The sequence below is a fragment of the Raphanus sativus genome, chromosome 2 (genome assembly GCF_000801105.2).
Source record: "Raphanus sativus cultivar WK10039 chromosome 2, ASM80110v3, whole genome shotgun sequence".
Taxonomy (NCBI): domain Eukaryota; kingdom Viridiplantae; phylum Streptophyta; class Magnoliopsida; order Brassicales; family Brassicaceae; genus Raphanus; species Raphanus sativus.
This window is the reverse complement of record NC_079512.1, coordinates 37,353,718-37,366,377: the sequence shown is the minus strand read 5'-3', so window position 1 is coordinate 37,366,377 and position 12,660 is coordinate 37,353,718. Positions and strand designations below refer to the sequence as shown.

The 12,660-nt window shown below is 38.2% G+C and overlaps 4 protein-coding genes across 6 annotated transcripts; 2 read left to right on the top strand and 2 right to left on the bottom strand.

The window, feature by feature from the left end:
- The first annotated feature begins 6 nt into the window (after window positions 1-6).
- On the top strand, window positions 7-1,745 carry LOC130508243 (uncharacterized). Its single transcript, XM_057003617.1, has 6 exons — window positions 7-29; window positions 118-231; window positions 676-723; window positions 924-1,005; window positions 1,146-1,181; window positions 1,361-1,745. Exons 2-6 carry the CDS (start codon window positions 163-165, stop codon window positions 1,444-1,446), a joined length of 321 nt encoding a protein of 106 aa, XP_056859597.1. The 5' UTR covers window positions 7-29; window positions 118-162; the 3' UTR covers window positions 1,447-1,745.
- Window positions 1,746-1,999: 254 nt separating this feature from the next.
- Window positions 2,000-6,647, bottom strand: LOC108840456 (aminopeptidase M1). The gene is made up of 18 exons (XM_018613280.2): window positions 6,316-6,647; window positions 5,942-6,087; window positions 5,744-5,846; window positions 5,463-5,649; window positions 5,295-5,388; window positions 5,055-5,208; window positions 4,857-4,961; window positions 4,654-4,770; window positions 4,376-4,489; window positions 4,068-4,250; window positions 3,702-3,981; window positions 3,491-3,612; window positions 3,316-3,413; window positions 3,009-3,186; window positions 2,801-2,915; window positions 2,656-2,723; window positions 2,421-2,576; window positions 2,000-2,330 (listed from the first exon to the last, which is right to left on the bottom strand). Exons 1-18 carry the CDS (start codon window positions 6,529-6,531, stop codon window positions 2,151-2,153), a joined length of 2,616 nt encoding a protein of 871 aa, XP_018468782.1. The 5' UTR covers window positions 6,532-6,647; the 3' UTR covers window positions 2,000-2,150.
- Window positions 6,648-6,790: 143 nt separating this feature from the next.
- Window positions 6,791-7,998, top strand: LOC108840463 (uncharacterized protein At4g33100-like). 3 transcript variants are annotated; one of them, XM_018613292.2, is made up of 4 exons: window positions 6,809-7,034; window positions 7,212-7,359; window positions 7,542-7,626; window positions 7,738-7,998. In XM_018613292.2, exons 2-4 carry the CDS (start codon window positions 7,265-7,267, stop codon window positions 7,810-7,812), a joined length of 255 nt encoding a protein of 84 aa, XP_018468794.2. In that variant the 5' UTR covers window positions 6,809-7,034; window positions 7,212-7,264; the 3' UTR covers window positions 7,813-7,998. The 3 variants fall into 3 exon arrangements, with proteins under 3 accessions (XP_056859591.1, XP_018468794.2, XP_018468793.2); XM_018613291.2 differs by having other exon boundaries at window positions 6,810-7,034; window positions 7,136-7,359; XM_057003611.1 differs by having other exon boundaries at window positions 6,791-7,359.
- LOC108840461 ((S)-coclaurine N-methyltransferase) lies at window positions 7,893-10,333 on the bottom strand. Its single transcript, XM_018613289.2, has 7 exons — window positions 10,013-10,333; window positions 8,957-9,290; window positions 8,763-8,862; window positions 8,581-8,691; window positions 8,394-8,477; window positions 8,267-8,325; window positions 7,893-8,188 (listed from the first exon to the last, which is right to left on the bottom strand). The coding sequence occupies exons 1-7, from the start codon at window positions 10,197-10,199 to the stop codon at window positions 7,996-7,998; spliced, it is 1,068 nt and encodes a 355-aa protein (XP_018468791.2). The 5' UTR covers window positions 10,200-10,333; the 3' UTR covers window positions 7,893-7,995.
- Between the last annotated feature and the right edge of the window lie 2,327 nt (window positions 10,334-12,660).

The window sequence follows — 12,660 nt, the reverse complement described above, 5'->3', positions numbered from 1 at the left end:
GCACTGGGGGAGGAGCCCAGCAAATCAAAGTAAGGATGTTCCATGAGAAGATTAATTAGTACTTGCGATAAGCTGCGTCATTCTTCTTTACTAACTCGTACCTTAAATTTGCACCAGGTTCATCCTTGGTTCAAAGATGTTGTTTGGGAAAAGCTCTATGAAATGGAGGCTGCTTACAAACCAGAAGTGAACGACGAGCTAGATACACAAAACTTTATGAAGTTTGATGAAGTATGTCATAAACTCTTCCTTTCCACTATCTTCCATTATTTGAAAAATGTTTTCCTGGGTGAATAGGCTTCATTAATACTACTTTAAGAGCTATCATAACTTATAGTTGTATTTAAGACTCTACATAAAGTTGGACGGTTCATATCTTCTGGTTGTTATGCGAATCATACCTGTTAGTTTCAAATATGCGACTCATACATGTGAAGATAGTGCTAACATATACTACCTTATCGAGCAAATATGTGTCTTAACCAAGGGAGTGATTCCCTTAAACCACATTTGTATCAAGTGAATTGATACGTTACCTAGGAATTTGTTTGTCTGTGAATTTGATGAAGAATACCCACTCTTTGTAACATTTATGATATTTTAGGCAGCTTAATTTTGGTAATTTTTCCTATATGATATGCGAGGGGCTTACTGAATTTCTTGATATCATCTCAGGTGAATTCTCCTGCAACTGAAAGAACTAAATCGGGCACCTCCAGGAAGGTTTGTAATTATTTCTAAGCCTATACATAATTATATGCGAATGGATGTCGATACTCATGTCATTGTAATGTTGCTGCGGAAGTGATTGGATATAAGAAAGCATCATCAAATGATTTTTCTTGATAGTTTTTTCTTGTTCTGAAATGAAACATAGTTCTTTAGATGTTTGAATGACGCATTTTTTTTTCCATTTTGTGCAGAATCTTGCTCCCAAGGATTTAAGCTTTGTTGGCTATACATACAAGAACTTTGACGCTGTGAAAGGATTGCGTCATTCACTTGGTACATCCAATAGTCCATACTATATTTCCAACCTTATACAACTCCTTCAGTTTTTTCTAGTCAAATGAGAGACTGGAGAATTTATAGTTTGATCAGACATTAAGAAGAATCTGACTAATTTCTTTTCCAACTCTTTGTAGAGATGGCAAGAACTATGTCTCTGGATCGATCACCAGGTGAGTGTTGTGTTTAATCATCGGAAAATTCCATGCTTTTTTTTGTTTGCCTCTTTGCATGTTCAAATCCGAAAGTTTCTTTCATAGACACGGCCTAACGACAATCTCATTAATATATATATGCATATGCTGTATATAGTCTGTGTAGAGAAAACTGATATAATCAAAACTGTGTGCAGCTGAGGTGATGCCTGTGGAGCGGATAAGCGGGGAAGCAGCAGAGGCTCAGATGGTTTCATCGATGGATGATCCAATGGTAATTTGAGATAACCAAGACTAGTAATGAAGCAAAAGAAGACTAACAATGGTTAGCCTTTTCCTGATGATTCTGTGTATTAGAAGAAGCAAAAAAGGAGGTTAAAGAGAGATTTAGAGGATTATTAAGTCTTATGTGTTATATAAAAGCTGCCCAGGTTGGCTGTAGTAATGTTGTCTTCTCTAGTGGCAGTTTTATTGCAACATTTTTAACTCTCTTTTACCTTTCTATGTGTGTCAAAAAATCAGAACTTTTTATTTCTATAAATTTGAAGACCCACCGAGGAGTGAGGACTTTTAGAGTGTGTATATTTGAGTTTTGTTGCAAATCAGATTTCTAACCAAACTTGGATACAGAAGTATTCACGTTCTATTATCTTTCTTTGTTAGTATCGAATTATCCATAATTATATTAAAAGAATCACATAGATGTAGTCTACGAGACAAAAACTTTATTATTTCACTTCTTCGTCTTATGGTTTAAGCTAAAACTAATCAAGTGGCGCTAATCATCCTCAAAACTGTCTATATCGCTGCACTGATCAACCCAAGTCAAAACGATCTCTAAAAAGGAAACTTTATTGATGGCAAAGTCAAAGTCTGAAAAAGAAACTGCGAATTCTGTGTTGAGAAGGAGAAACAACGAAGGTCTGCATGGTCACAGATACTTTAGTTTATTCAGGAGATAAAACCGAACGAAAGTGCGCGAGACTTTTAGTTTGAAGAGAGCTGAGTAACGAGGTGTGTGAGATTGTCTTCCTTTTTGATACTCTCCACCCAATTAGCATTAATATGAACCTTTTCAATGCTCTGCTTCAAGGTTCTTGCCATTGAAGGCTTTGATCTCGTTAAGAAATACTCCTGCACTTCTTTCGCCTTCTCAAACGACGCAAACTGAGACAAATCAAGAAGAAAGAGCAAGAGCTGTTCATGGACAAATGAAAGAGTTTTTATTTTTCATTTTTATTTTTAAAGAAAACTAACCGGAGATACAACTGCACTTATGAAGCGTGTTAGGAGAAATCCAGAACCCCATGTCTTCTCAATGAACTCCCACTTCTCCTGTAGCCATTTCCATGCTACTTCACGTCCTTCCCAACTTACACCGGAAAGTCCATAAACTGCATCTTGATTCCGGACCTTTGGAAACAAGCAACCCCCGTTTCAACATCAAATAGTTCAAAGCCTAATGATAAGAACATCCATACTATATATATACCTCATCAGACAATACAAAGTTAAGAACATCTTGAACTATACTGGGGTCTGGGCAACATGCCAAAGAACCTGCAAAACCACAAGGAAAACGTTAGTAACTGAAATAACAATTTTCTATTAGTTTTTCTCTGGTGAGAGCAGTTTACCTAAGATTCGCGTTTTCTCCTGGCTCAGGTCTGTTTCCCTATAAACTTTCAGAAGAGACTCAAAACCAGATTTGTCTGATTTGTTGGCTCTCTGCATTACAGCAACATAAGAAGCCTGCAAAACAAACAAACAACACAAAGATTAGATTATAAGATCACCATTTCCATATTTGGAAGCGTAATTGTGTTAGGTAAATAAGAAACAAACCCTTCTGAGGTCAGGAGGCAGAAGCGTAGTGTTCCTATCAGCTAAGAATGCATCAAATCTTCTAACTCCCTCCTTTAGTGTCTCATCATGCCCAAACGTAGCAAGTGCAGTTAAGACTTCCCCTCTCAGCATAGCATCTAGATGGCTCTCCCCTTGTTTTGGGTCCCAACCAAGTTTCCTGTAAGAACAATGAACATGGTAACAAAATTAATTTCCTTTTTTTCATTGTTTAAATAGAACATTAACTTAAAATGTAATCTTTTGCCGTTGATTGGTGTGAATTCTGTAGATGGGTAAAACAACTTACCCAGCAGCAAGCTGGAAAACGCCGATGAAAAATTGTTTAATCCCAGACATCAGTTCTAAATTTGCATCTGCTGCAATCTTCACAACTTTGTAGCTTATCTGTATGGAGGAAGAGTGAGATGCAAAAGCATAAATAAACTAAAGATAAAAAAAAAAGAAAAAGAAAAGATACTTACAACAATGAGGTTTGACAGCACGGTATAGTCAGATTCCTTTTTGTAAGCACTAATCAAAGTGAGCAAAGAGGCCAGAGATTGCTGACGAGCCATAGAAAGTGCAAAAGAATCATCCAAAATACCTGTTTAAGAAAAAGAAGGATGTTTCATCTCCAAAGAAACTCCATTATGTGAACAAGAAAATTAAAATTTCTGCAAGATAAAATTTTACCATATCTATCAATAGCAGTCAAGCTTTGGCTCTCTGTTGCCTTCCTGAGTCCAGCCGCAAGGCTGTCATCATATTTCACCCTATAGAACCCAGCCTGATCGACATTGATTTTTATCCAAGAGCCATCACCAACGGAACAGCCCAATAACTCCTTTATATCATATGCTCCAGATTTGGATTCCAACAAGAAGTTTTTGCGCACGTCATATGAACCACAGCACAAGGTTACTGGCACAATCCATTGTCCTTCCCCAGGAGAACCGCTTGACAAGAAACGAGACTGTAATTTAAAGAAAATGAATTTAGTTAGTTCCTAAGTGGCAGCAAAAGGGGTATAAGTAGGACATCCAAAAAACGTTTATGAACCTGCTCAAGTTCCAGTTTTCCATCTTTTATTTTGGCTGAGACAACAGGATATCCTTTTTGCTTTGTCCAAGAACTCATAAGCTTGTTCACAGGTTCTCCTGAACCCTCTTCCAAAGCCGTCCACAGGTCTTCAGTCTTTGCGTTTGAGTAAGCATGACGTTTAACGTATGCAGCAAGCGACTTCTGCTTACCAAAACCATATAAATAAGGGTAAGAAGTTTCGAAGACATTGGGACAATGACAATAGATGCCACCAGATTTTCAATGCATAATATGAGAATAAAAGAGAAGATTAGCAAGAGCAGAACCTGGAAAACTTCAGCACCAAGATAGCTTTGTAGCATGCGGATGACAGATGCACCCTTCCTGTAGCTTATTGCATCAAATATTTCATCAATTTCAGAAGCATGATTAACCTCCACCTGAGGAAAGTTAAGATTCATGATATTTAGGTAACACGTTCTCTCTCAGATTGATATTGAGTATTAAAGGAAAAAAAGAAACTAAGTTTTCACGATACATATAGTGACAACCTTTCTCAGAATAAGTGTCACACTTAATAACGTAGATAACTTATTTTGTTTACCTCTATTGGGTGAGACTCCTCAAGTCCATCTAGCCTTAGACCCTCGGTAGATTCATCTAAGAACTGGGTCCAGATTTTCCATTCAGGGAACAAACTATCAGTTGCCAAGTAGCTGACCTGAAAAATAGATAAAGAGAAACGTTACACTCACAACAAAACTCAAACTCATCTTGTTTATACGAAGACATAGATATTTAACGTACCCAAGTAGCAAAACCCTCATTCAGCCATAGATGAGTCCACCACTCCATAGTGACGAGATTGCCAAACCACTGGTGGGCCAGTTCATGGGCAACAACAGTCGCAACCTAGCAGCAGAAAATTAACTGCTTTAGATACAATTGCACAACACCGCACAAGAAAATCTTCACTAGAAAATTAAAAGGACAAGTTTTCAGTACCCTCTGTTTGTTAGAAGCTGCTGAATGTTGCTCATCATAGAGAAGAGCTGTTTCACGGTATGTAACTAAACCGTAGTTCTCCATAGCTCCAGCAGCAAAATCCGGGATCGCAATCATATCGATTTTGGGAAGGGGATACGGCACAGCAAAGTACCTACAAGAAACGATTGGTATCATTTTGCAACGAAATATGATATATGCATGCAGATGAAGTTTCAAAAAAATGGATGAAGAACCTACTCTTTGAACAAATCCAAGGTCTTTGCACCAACATGCAAGGCAAATTTGCCTTGGTCGGCTTTGCCCACTTGACAGTACACTCTGACTTTGATACCTGAGCAAACGATGAAACTTGATTAAGAGGTTTGACTAGACAAAGAGATAATAAGGAATAAAAATTAATTTTACCATCGGATGTGTGATCTTCTACGTAGTCAAATAATCCAACAACAATCGCCACCAAGTATGTAGACATGATCGGTGACTCTTGATAAGAGACGATCTTCACGTTGCCATTAACTTTCTCCTCCACAACGGGCATGTTGGAGAGAGCCACTAAATCAGAAGGCACCTCTAGTGTAATCTTGAAGGTAGCCTGTTGCAAAGAGTGTGTCAGTATAGAAGAAAAATAATATGCTCATCATGCTATGCTGATAAAAGTGGGGGGCAAAAGATAAGAAAAAAAGAACCTTGCAAGCAGGTTCATCCCAGCATGGGAAGCATCTCCTAGCATCAGCTGGTTCAAACTGGGTAACGGCCATGTTCTTCTTCTCACCGTTATGTTCATAGGTACTGCACACCATGAGAAAACAATATACTTTTGAGTTTATTATCTATGCAGGTTTGGAACTTATATAAACGCAAAAAAAGAAAAAAAAAAGCTTAACCTTTTGTAGAATCCCTTCATCTTGTCACTGAGGATTCCATTGAAAGCGAGTTGGAGAACTCCGACTCCATGGGGAAGAGTCTCAGGAAACTCAAGCACAAGAATCTCATCCTCTTCAAAGAGTGAAACTTTCGGAGCTGCAACCGTCTGCAATAACATTAAAAAAAAACAATCTTTTTTTTTAATGAAACGAAACATAATCACAATTAAGGACAGCGATCTATAGCTAAAGAAGATCGAGAGTAAATATCCAAATTTCATCAAGACCGTAACTCTTAATCACATTGTCGGAATCTGAACCCACATGATTATTACAACAACCAAACAAAGAAAAAGCAAAAACGAGAGAACGGTCGGGGCGTTGAAAAAAGGTACCTGAGAGGAGGAACGGGGAGTGAAGGAAACGGAGGCATCGTTGACGGAGAGATCAGCAGCGTTGAGAACGATGAAACGAGTATCGGCGACTACATCGAGATCGATCGCTACTGTTCCGGTGAAAGTACAGGCGACGAGATCGGGGATGAGATGGAGATCGTAGCGCTTGGGAACGGCGAACTTGGGAAGGCGAGGCTGACCTTTGAACTGATCCATCTTTTGTTTGTGCAAATGTTTTTTTTTTTGGGTTTGTTTCGATGAGTTGTATCCTTAAATAAACAAAAAAAAATTGCAGTGAGAGGAGAAAGGAAGGAAGGAAGGGTTTTGTGTTACGCCACGCGAGAATGAATGATAATGACCATCACACGTGATTCCCTTCCCTCTTTGTGCGTAACTTACAAGTTAAAAGCCCACGATACACTATTGGGCTTAACCGTTGAATACCAGCTTTAGGTTCTTTTTTTTTTTAACCGAAAACGACGTCGGTTGCAGTTTCCCACACCACACTCCTCCTCGGAAACTTCCGTCGTCGTGTTGTTAGCTTGACTTACGGATCCAACGAGAGAAGTACTTACTACTGCTCACATTCTCGTGGAATCTGAGGTTTTACGGGTTTTAGCGAATTGAGATTTAATATTCAGACATCTTCTTCTTCTTTTTTTTCTCTTGTTCCGAGGTCTGAATCACACTGGTGTCTTCCTGTCCTGATCTGATCAACGGTAATTTTATAAAACGTTTCCGCTTCTCCGTATTGAAATTCTTTCATCTTAAAGCTTTGTATTGCTCCTGATTTATCTCTATTTGTTTTGATCATTGCAAGAGACAACATTTGATTAAAGGGGACAATTCACAAGGCATCATTACATAATTTTGACAGAACAAAGTTCTCTTGTTAGGTGTCTCCTGTAGATCGATCATCTTTGCAAGTATAGTTGCAGTGATAGTGAAGATGGGCTTGCTGAAGAAAAAGGATTCAGCTTCTGCTAGCTCCTCTACTTCTCCATGCGCCAATTTGAGAAATGCTTACCACAATTGTTTCAACAAGTGAGTTTCCTATTCTCCTTTTTGAGAGAGATTAGGTATAATGTTCAAGGGTTTTAGTATCTATGGTGAACCAATGGAGTTTCTGAGTGATATCTCGTCATCTTTTTAGAGATTGGACCGTTGTTGATTCTTGTCTTCGTATTAAAATCATAAAGTTGCAGCCTTTGTCTTTGATTCTGCAGGTGGTATTCAGACAAGTTCGTGAAAGGGCAATGTGATAAAGAAGACTGTGTTGCTGAGTGGAATAAATACAGACACTGTCTCTCGGTAACTTTACTTCTCTCTTCATGTTGTGTGTGTCATCATATCCTAATTCCTTCCATAAGCTTATCTTTTTGATTTTTGGTTTGTTTCGGTTTTCATGTATGTGTCGAACAGGAGAATCTAGATGGTAAACTTCTCACTCGCATGTTGGAGGTTGATGGTGAGCTGAATCCAACAAGTCAAAGCTGATTTAGAAGAAACTAGTGCTTGATGTTTCTGAACAACATTGTCTCTTTGAAACAGATCCCAAATTGAGCAACTTTTTAAAAAAAAAAATAGGAAAACATACTAGAAGCAGAATGTTGTAGTATTCTTTATTTTTGGCACACGAAATTTCAAGAACTGATAAATAAGAGAAGAAAGATATGTAAATCACTTCTTCTTGAACAAGAAGTGTGAGACCATCCACTCTTCTCCATTGTTGTATCCAAAAAGCTCGGCAACCGCGATGAAGAAGGTTCTCCAGTAAACCGTCCACTTCACTGCCTCCTCTTTCCCATAAGTCATTTCCATTATCTCCTTTATTGCAACTATCTCCTTGTCCATTCTTTTCAGCCACTCTTCACTGCAAATTAAGTTGAAATCATTAAGCAATAAGCATCACAAGATAGTTATCATCTTCTCAACTTTGAGAGTTTTTTACCTGGTATTTGCATAATGCTTCCCATTTAGTAGCCAATGATCCACAATCGCAACATCTTCCTGAACATATGTATGTGACATATTTGTTTAGATTTGATAAACAAAGTGAGACTATTCAATTTTATTACTTGGAAGTAGAGGAGAAGATTTGCTGATGGCATTGTTCCTCCACTGAAGAAGTGTCTTGTGATCCAGTCATCGTCATTCACATCCTATAGCCAACCAACATAACCACAAATATATCATTATTGTCAAGAAAAAATATGGTTAGATAATTATATAATCAATCAACTTTGACATTAGCTGTTTTTATACCTCAAAGTGGTAAGCAAATGTCTTATGGCAGAAATAGTGAACAAACAGAAGACCATCTTCCTTCATCCACTTTCCAATTTTCTTCAGAAGCTCCCCATAGTTTTTCATATGCTAATAACAATCCACTTTCAGATAAATGTAACATAATAATAAAGTAATTAGTTTAAAAAACTTATCCTAACCTCGAACATTTCGATGGAGAATACTCGGTCGTATGTCCCTTCATGCTCAAATGTGCTAATATCTCCAACCATTATTTCGATATTTTGAATCCCACGTTTCCTTCAAACACACATGATAGACGTCTTAACTTATTTACTAGAACTTGAAGAAAAAAAAAGCTTAGGATGAAAAATGAGGAAAACTAATTAAGTACCAGCATTGCTCCTCGATGAATGCTTTCTGTGTTTTTGAGTTGCAGAGACCTGTTATCTTGCAGTTGCTGTACTTGCGGGCAATGTACAAGGACAAAGATCCCCAGCCACATCCGACATCAAGAACACTCTGTCCATCTTCCACTTTAGCCCTCTGGCAATATAGAGCTAGCATTGCTTCCTCTGCATCTTCTAGGCTACTTGAATCGTTAGAGAAGTAGCAAGAGCTGTATTTCATGTTTCTTCCAAGAACAAGCTCGAAGAAAGCTGTTGGTAATTCATAGTGTTGAGTCTTTGGCTTCTCGGTGTTGATCGCTATAGGCATCTCTTTTATAGCTGAAACATTAGGGTAACATGAGTCCATGACCTCGGATGTTTGTTAACGTTTACATATTATAATATTTCTTTTAAAAACAAAATCGTCAATCTTTATTTAAAACTTGTTAAGTTATTTGTAAAGGCAAATAAAAGGAGAATGCTCTTTTGCAATTGATTTAGAGAAATGAATATTTTCATTACTTTTGCAAAACGTAAGCATATTACTAGACGTAATACCTATCATAAGAACAAAACTTTCATATGTGATTACGGCCTTGATCTAGTCGTACGTATATGCTTAGATCGTGGAGATCCGGTTAACAAGATAAAAAGGAGATCATGTTTTTTTTTATAAGTCTAGAAGAAGTTAATATGTGTTCGCGGATCTCTCAACAACAATATTCAAACCAGAAAAGAAATACAATTTTAAGAAGACTTCTTTGTGATTTTATGATTTAAGAAAAGGAATTATATTTGGTAGTTTACACACACATGAAACAAGAATCTTACTCAGTCACAACAACGTAGTACAAGCGGGCCATTAAAGTCGTCTGGTGACAGACGAAACGAAACTAAAACCCAAAAGCGAAAGTCATTCGTACTTTTTTGTGACATCAAAAACACCAACCAGTTCGTACGATACCCTCACGATCACTTAATTACACAAAATCTAAATATTTTTTTTTTTAAGAAGTTAAAACTCAAAAACAAGAAGATCGTAACGTCAGTAACACTCTTACCGTTGACGAAACGGAGGAGATCGGAAAGTTGCAGATCCGCCGTGGGTTTGTAACCGGAACGAAGTCGACCGGCGAGAAGCAGACGCGTCAACCGCCTTATGACAACATTTGGTAAAAGATTCTTCTCCAACAGTGTTAAAACTGTCTTCACGGATGCGTCATAAGCTACCTTAACAATCTTCTCCATGACTCTCTCTCTCTCTCTCTCGAGTTATTTTTTCCTCGTTGGTCGTTACGATGTACTCTAACAAGTCAGATAAATAGGCACAACTTTATTCTTTTTTTTTTGTAAATGAAGGCACAACTTTTTTTTTGGTAAAAATGTTAAGATAGGCACAACTTTATTCGTAATTTAAACCATGGCTGTAACTGGTTAATGTGTAACAGAATTAGTGGGTAAAAAAGGAATGGAATATGAAGAAAAATGGAATAAATCTTTTGTGGAATAGTTTTCTTTGAATTTTGTTTAATTCCTTTTGTAATTGATGGAATAAACATTTTTATTTCATTAAGACAAATGGTAAAACAAAAAAAAAAAGGAATTTATGGAATAGAGCATTCCAACGTATTCCATTCCAAATTTGAATGATCCAGCCTAAGCAAAAGGAGAAGACGAGAACTTTGTGTAACTGTATTTCATGCGTGATACTTATAGTTCTTTCTTTACTTTATAAGTTGTGGTGTTACAAAAAAAGACTTTTTCAATTTGTGACTAATATTTCTTATAAAATAATTTTTTTGAATAAAATAACATGTTAACGTATAAATAACGTGATCAATCACATGCTCTTAAAAAAAAATTCACATGCTCTTCTCTTGTTATTACTTATTATACATCCCGTCAAATTAACGAATGTAATATAAATCAACAATAGGGTATTTTAAATCTCGTTACGTGAAACCGTGTATACAAATAGAATGTCAACTAAGTTTTCAAAACCTTGATAGTGGAGGATATTTAAAATTCGAATTTCATTTTTGTTTTGTTAATATCATGTATTTTATATGGTCATGGTCCTCATGGATGGTTGGAGTGAATATGTTATAGGCCAAATACATGATAGGCGAAAATGGTACCAAGCAACTTGGTATCTTTTATTCATAGTCAATATTTTTTATAACGCTTCATATCCTTTATTTATAAGGCAATAGAGTATAACTATAAAGACCTCTATGTAAATAGATTAGAATACAAGTATATACCCTAGTTAACACATGTATAAATACTCTGTTCTACTTCTAATAAAGTACTCATTCAAACCTAATACGTTATATGGTATCAGAGCTTGTATAAGCCGCCATCTCACTTTTCAAATTTTTTTTTTTTTTTTCTCTTTTTCTCTTATTCATCTCCTACCTATCGACAATGTCAGAAAATTCTCTCTCTCCGGCATCCACAAACGAGACAATCACAGTCTCCACTACGCCCACCCTACTAAACGTCAATATGACGAATGTGACGAAGCTCACCTCTACCAATTTTCTTATGTGGAAACGACAGGTCCACGCTCTCCTCGATGGATACGACTTAGCCGGCTATATAGACGGCTCCACCGTCGTTCCTCCTCCCACACTCACGACGGCTGATGGTGTTGTGCCGAACCCTGCTTTTGTCCTGTGGAAACGCCAGGACAAGCTCGTCTACAGTGGACTCTTTGGCGCCATAACCCCTGCAATTCAACCGATCCTGTCCACTACTGATACGTCTGCTGAGATCTGGACACTTCTCATGTCCACGTATGCGAAACCGAGCAGAGGCCATATCCTACAAGTGAAGCAGCAGATCGACAACTGGACTAAGGGCTCCAAGTCGATTAATGATTACTTCCAAGGCTTCACGACTCGTTTTGATCAGCTCGCAGTCCTTGGGAAACCTATGGACCTTGAAGATCAGATTGAGAAGATACTTGGCGGACTTCCAGATGACTACAAAACACTGATAGATCAGATTGGAAGTAGAGATACGGCGCCATCTCTAGTTGAGTTACATGAGAAGCTCATTAATCAGGAAGTGAAACTTGAATCGGTAACTACTCCGACCTCCTCTGCACCTGTGACGGCGAACTACACCAACCACAGAGGATCGCATCACAGCAGGCCCAATAACTCGCGCCGAGGAGGATATCGAGGCAACCAGACTTGGCAACAACAGCAACAATTTCCGGCACCGGCTCATCCTCACTCGCAGCAGCACACACCCCGTGGGTACCAAGGAAAGTGCCAATTATGTGGCATCTTTGGTCACAGTGCTCGTCGCTGCAACCAACTCCAAGGATCCGGGAACTCTTCGGTCGCACCTATGAACACACCATGGCAGCCACGAGCAAACTTCATCTCTGCTGCACCATACAATGTCGCGCCTTGGTTGCTTGATAGCGGTGCGACGCACCATCTCACATCCGATCTCAACAACTTGGCGCTTCACCAGACATACCATGGAGGCGAGGAAGTTGCTATTGCGGATGGCTCCACCATGCCAATCACGCACACCGGTTCAATATCTATCCCTACATCATCTAAAACTCTTAAATTGGATGATGTCTTGTGTGTTCCTAATGTTAACAAAAACTTGGTCTCTGTATACCGACTCTGTAATGCTAACAAGGTTTCTGTGGAATTCTTTCCTGCTCACTTTCAGGTGAAGGATC

Bases quoted from the DNA above. Each gene is read 5' to 3' on its own strand.
- LOC108840463 (XM_057003611.1), top strand. From the start codon at position 7,265: ATGGGCTTGCTGAAGAAAAAGGATTCAGCTTCTGCTAGCTCCTCTACT. The intron at 7,360-7,541 runs GTGAGTTTCCTA...TTGATTCTGCAG, and splicing joins TACCACAATTGTTTCAACAA to GTGGTATTCAGACAAGTTCG. The intron at 7,627-7,737 runs GTAACTTTACTT...TGTGTCGAACAG, and splicing joins AATACAGACACTGTCTCTCG to GAGAATCTAGATGGTAAACT.
- LOC130508243 (XM_057003617.1), top strand. From the start codon at position 163: ATGGAGGCTGCTTACAAACCAGAAGTGAACGACGAGCTAGATACACAA. The intron at 232-675 runs GTATGTCATAAA...ATATCATCTCAG, and splicing joins ACTTTATGAAGTTTGATGAA to GTGAATTCTCCTGCAACTGA. The intron at 724-923 runs GTTTGTAATTAT...CATTTTGTGCAG, and splicing joins AATCGGGCACCTCCAGGAAG to AATCTTGCTCCCAAGGATTT.
- LOC108840456 (XM_018613280.2), bottom strand. From the start codon at position 6,531: ATGGATCAGTTCAAAGGTCAGCCTCGCCTTCCCAAGTTCGCCGTTCCC. The intron at 4,962-5,054 runs GTACTGAAAACT...TTCTGCTGCTAG, and splicing joins CAGCTTCTAACAAACAGAGG to GTTGCGACTGTTGTTGCCCA. The intron at 2,916-3,008 runs GTTTGTTTCTTA...TTTGTTTTGCAG, and splicing joins TGCCTCCTGACCTCAGAAGG to GCTTCTTATGTTGCTGTAAT.
- LOC108840461 (XM_018613289.2), bottom strand. From the start codon at position 10,199: ATGGAGAAGATTGTTAAGGTAGCTTATGACGCATCCGTGAAGACAGTT. The intron at 8,863-8,956 runs GTACTTAATTAG...GTGTGTTTGAAG, and splicing joins TTCATCGAGGAGCAATGCTG to GAAACGTGGGATTCAAAATA. The intron at 8,189-8,266 runs GTAAAAAACTCT...CTTAATTTGCAG, and splicing joins AAGCATTATGCAAATACCAG to TGAAGAGTGGCTGAAAAGAA.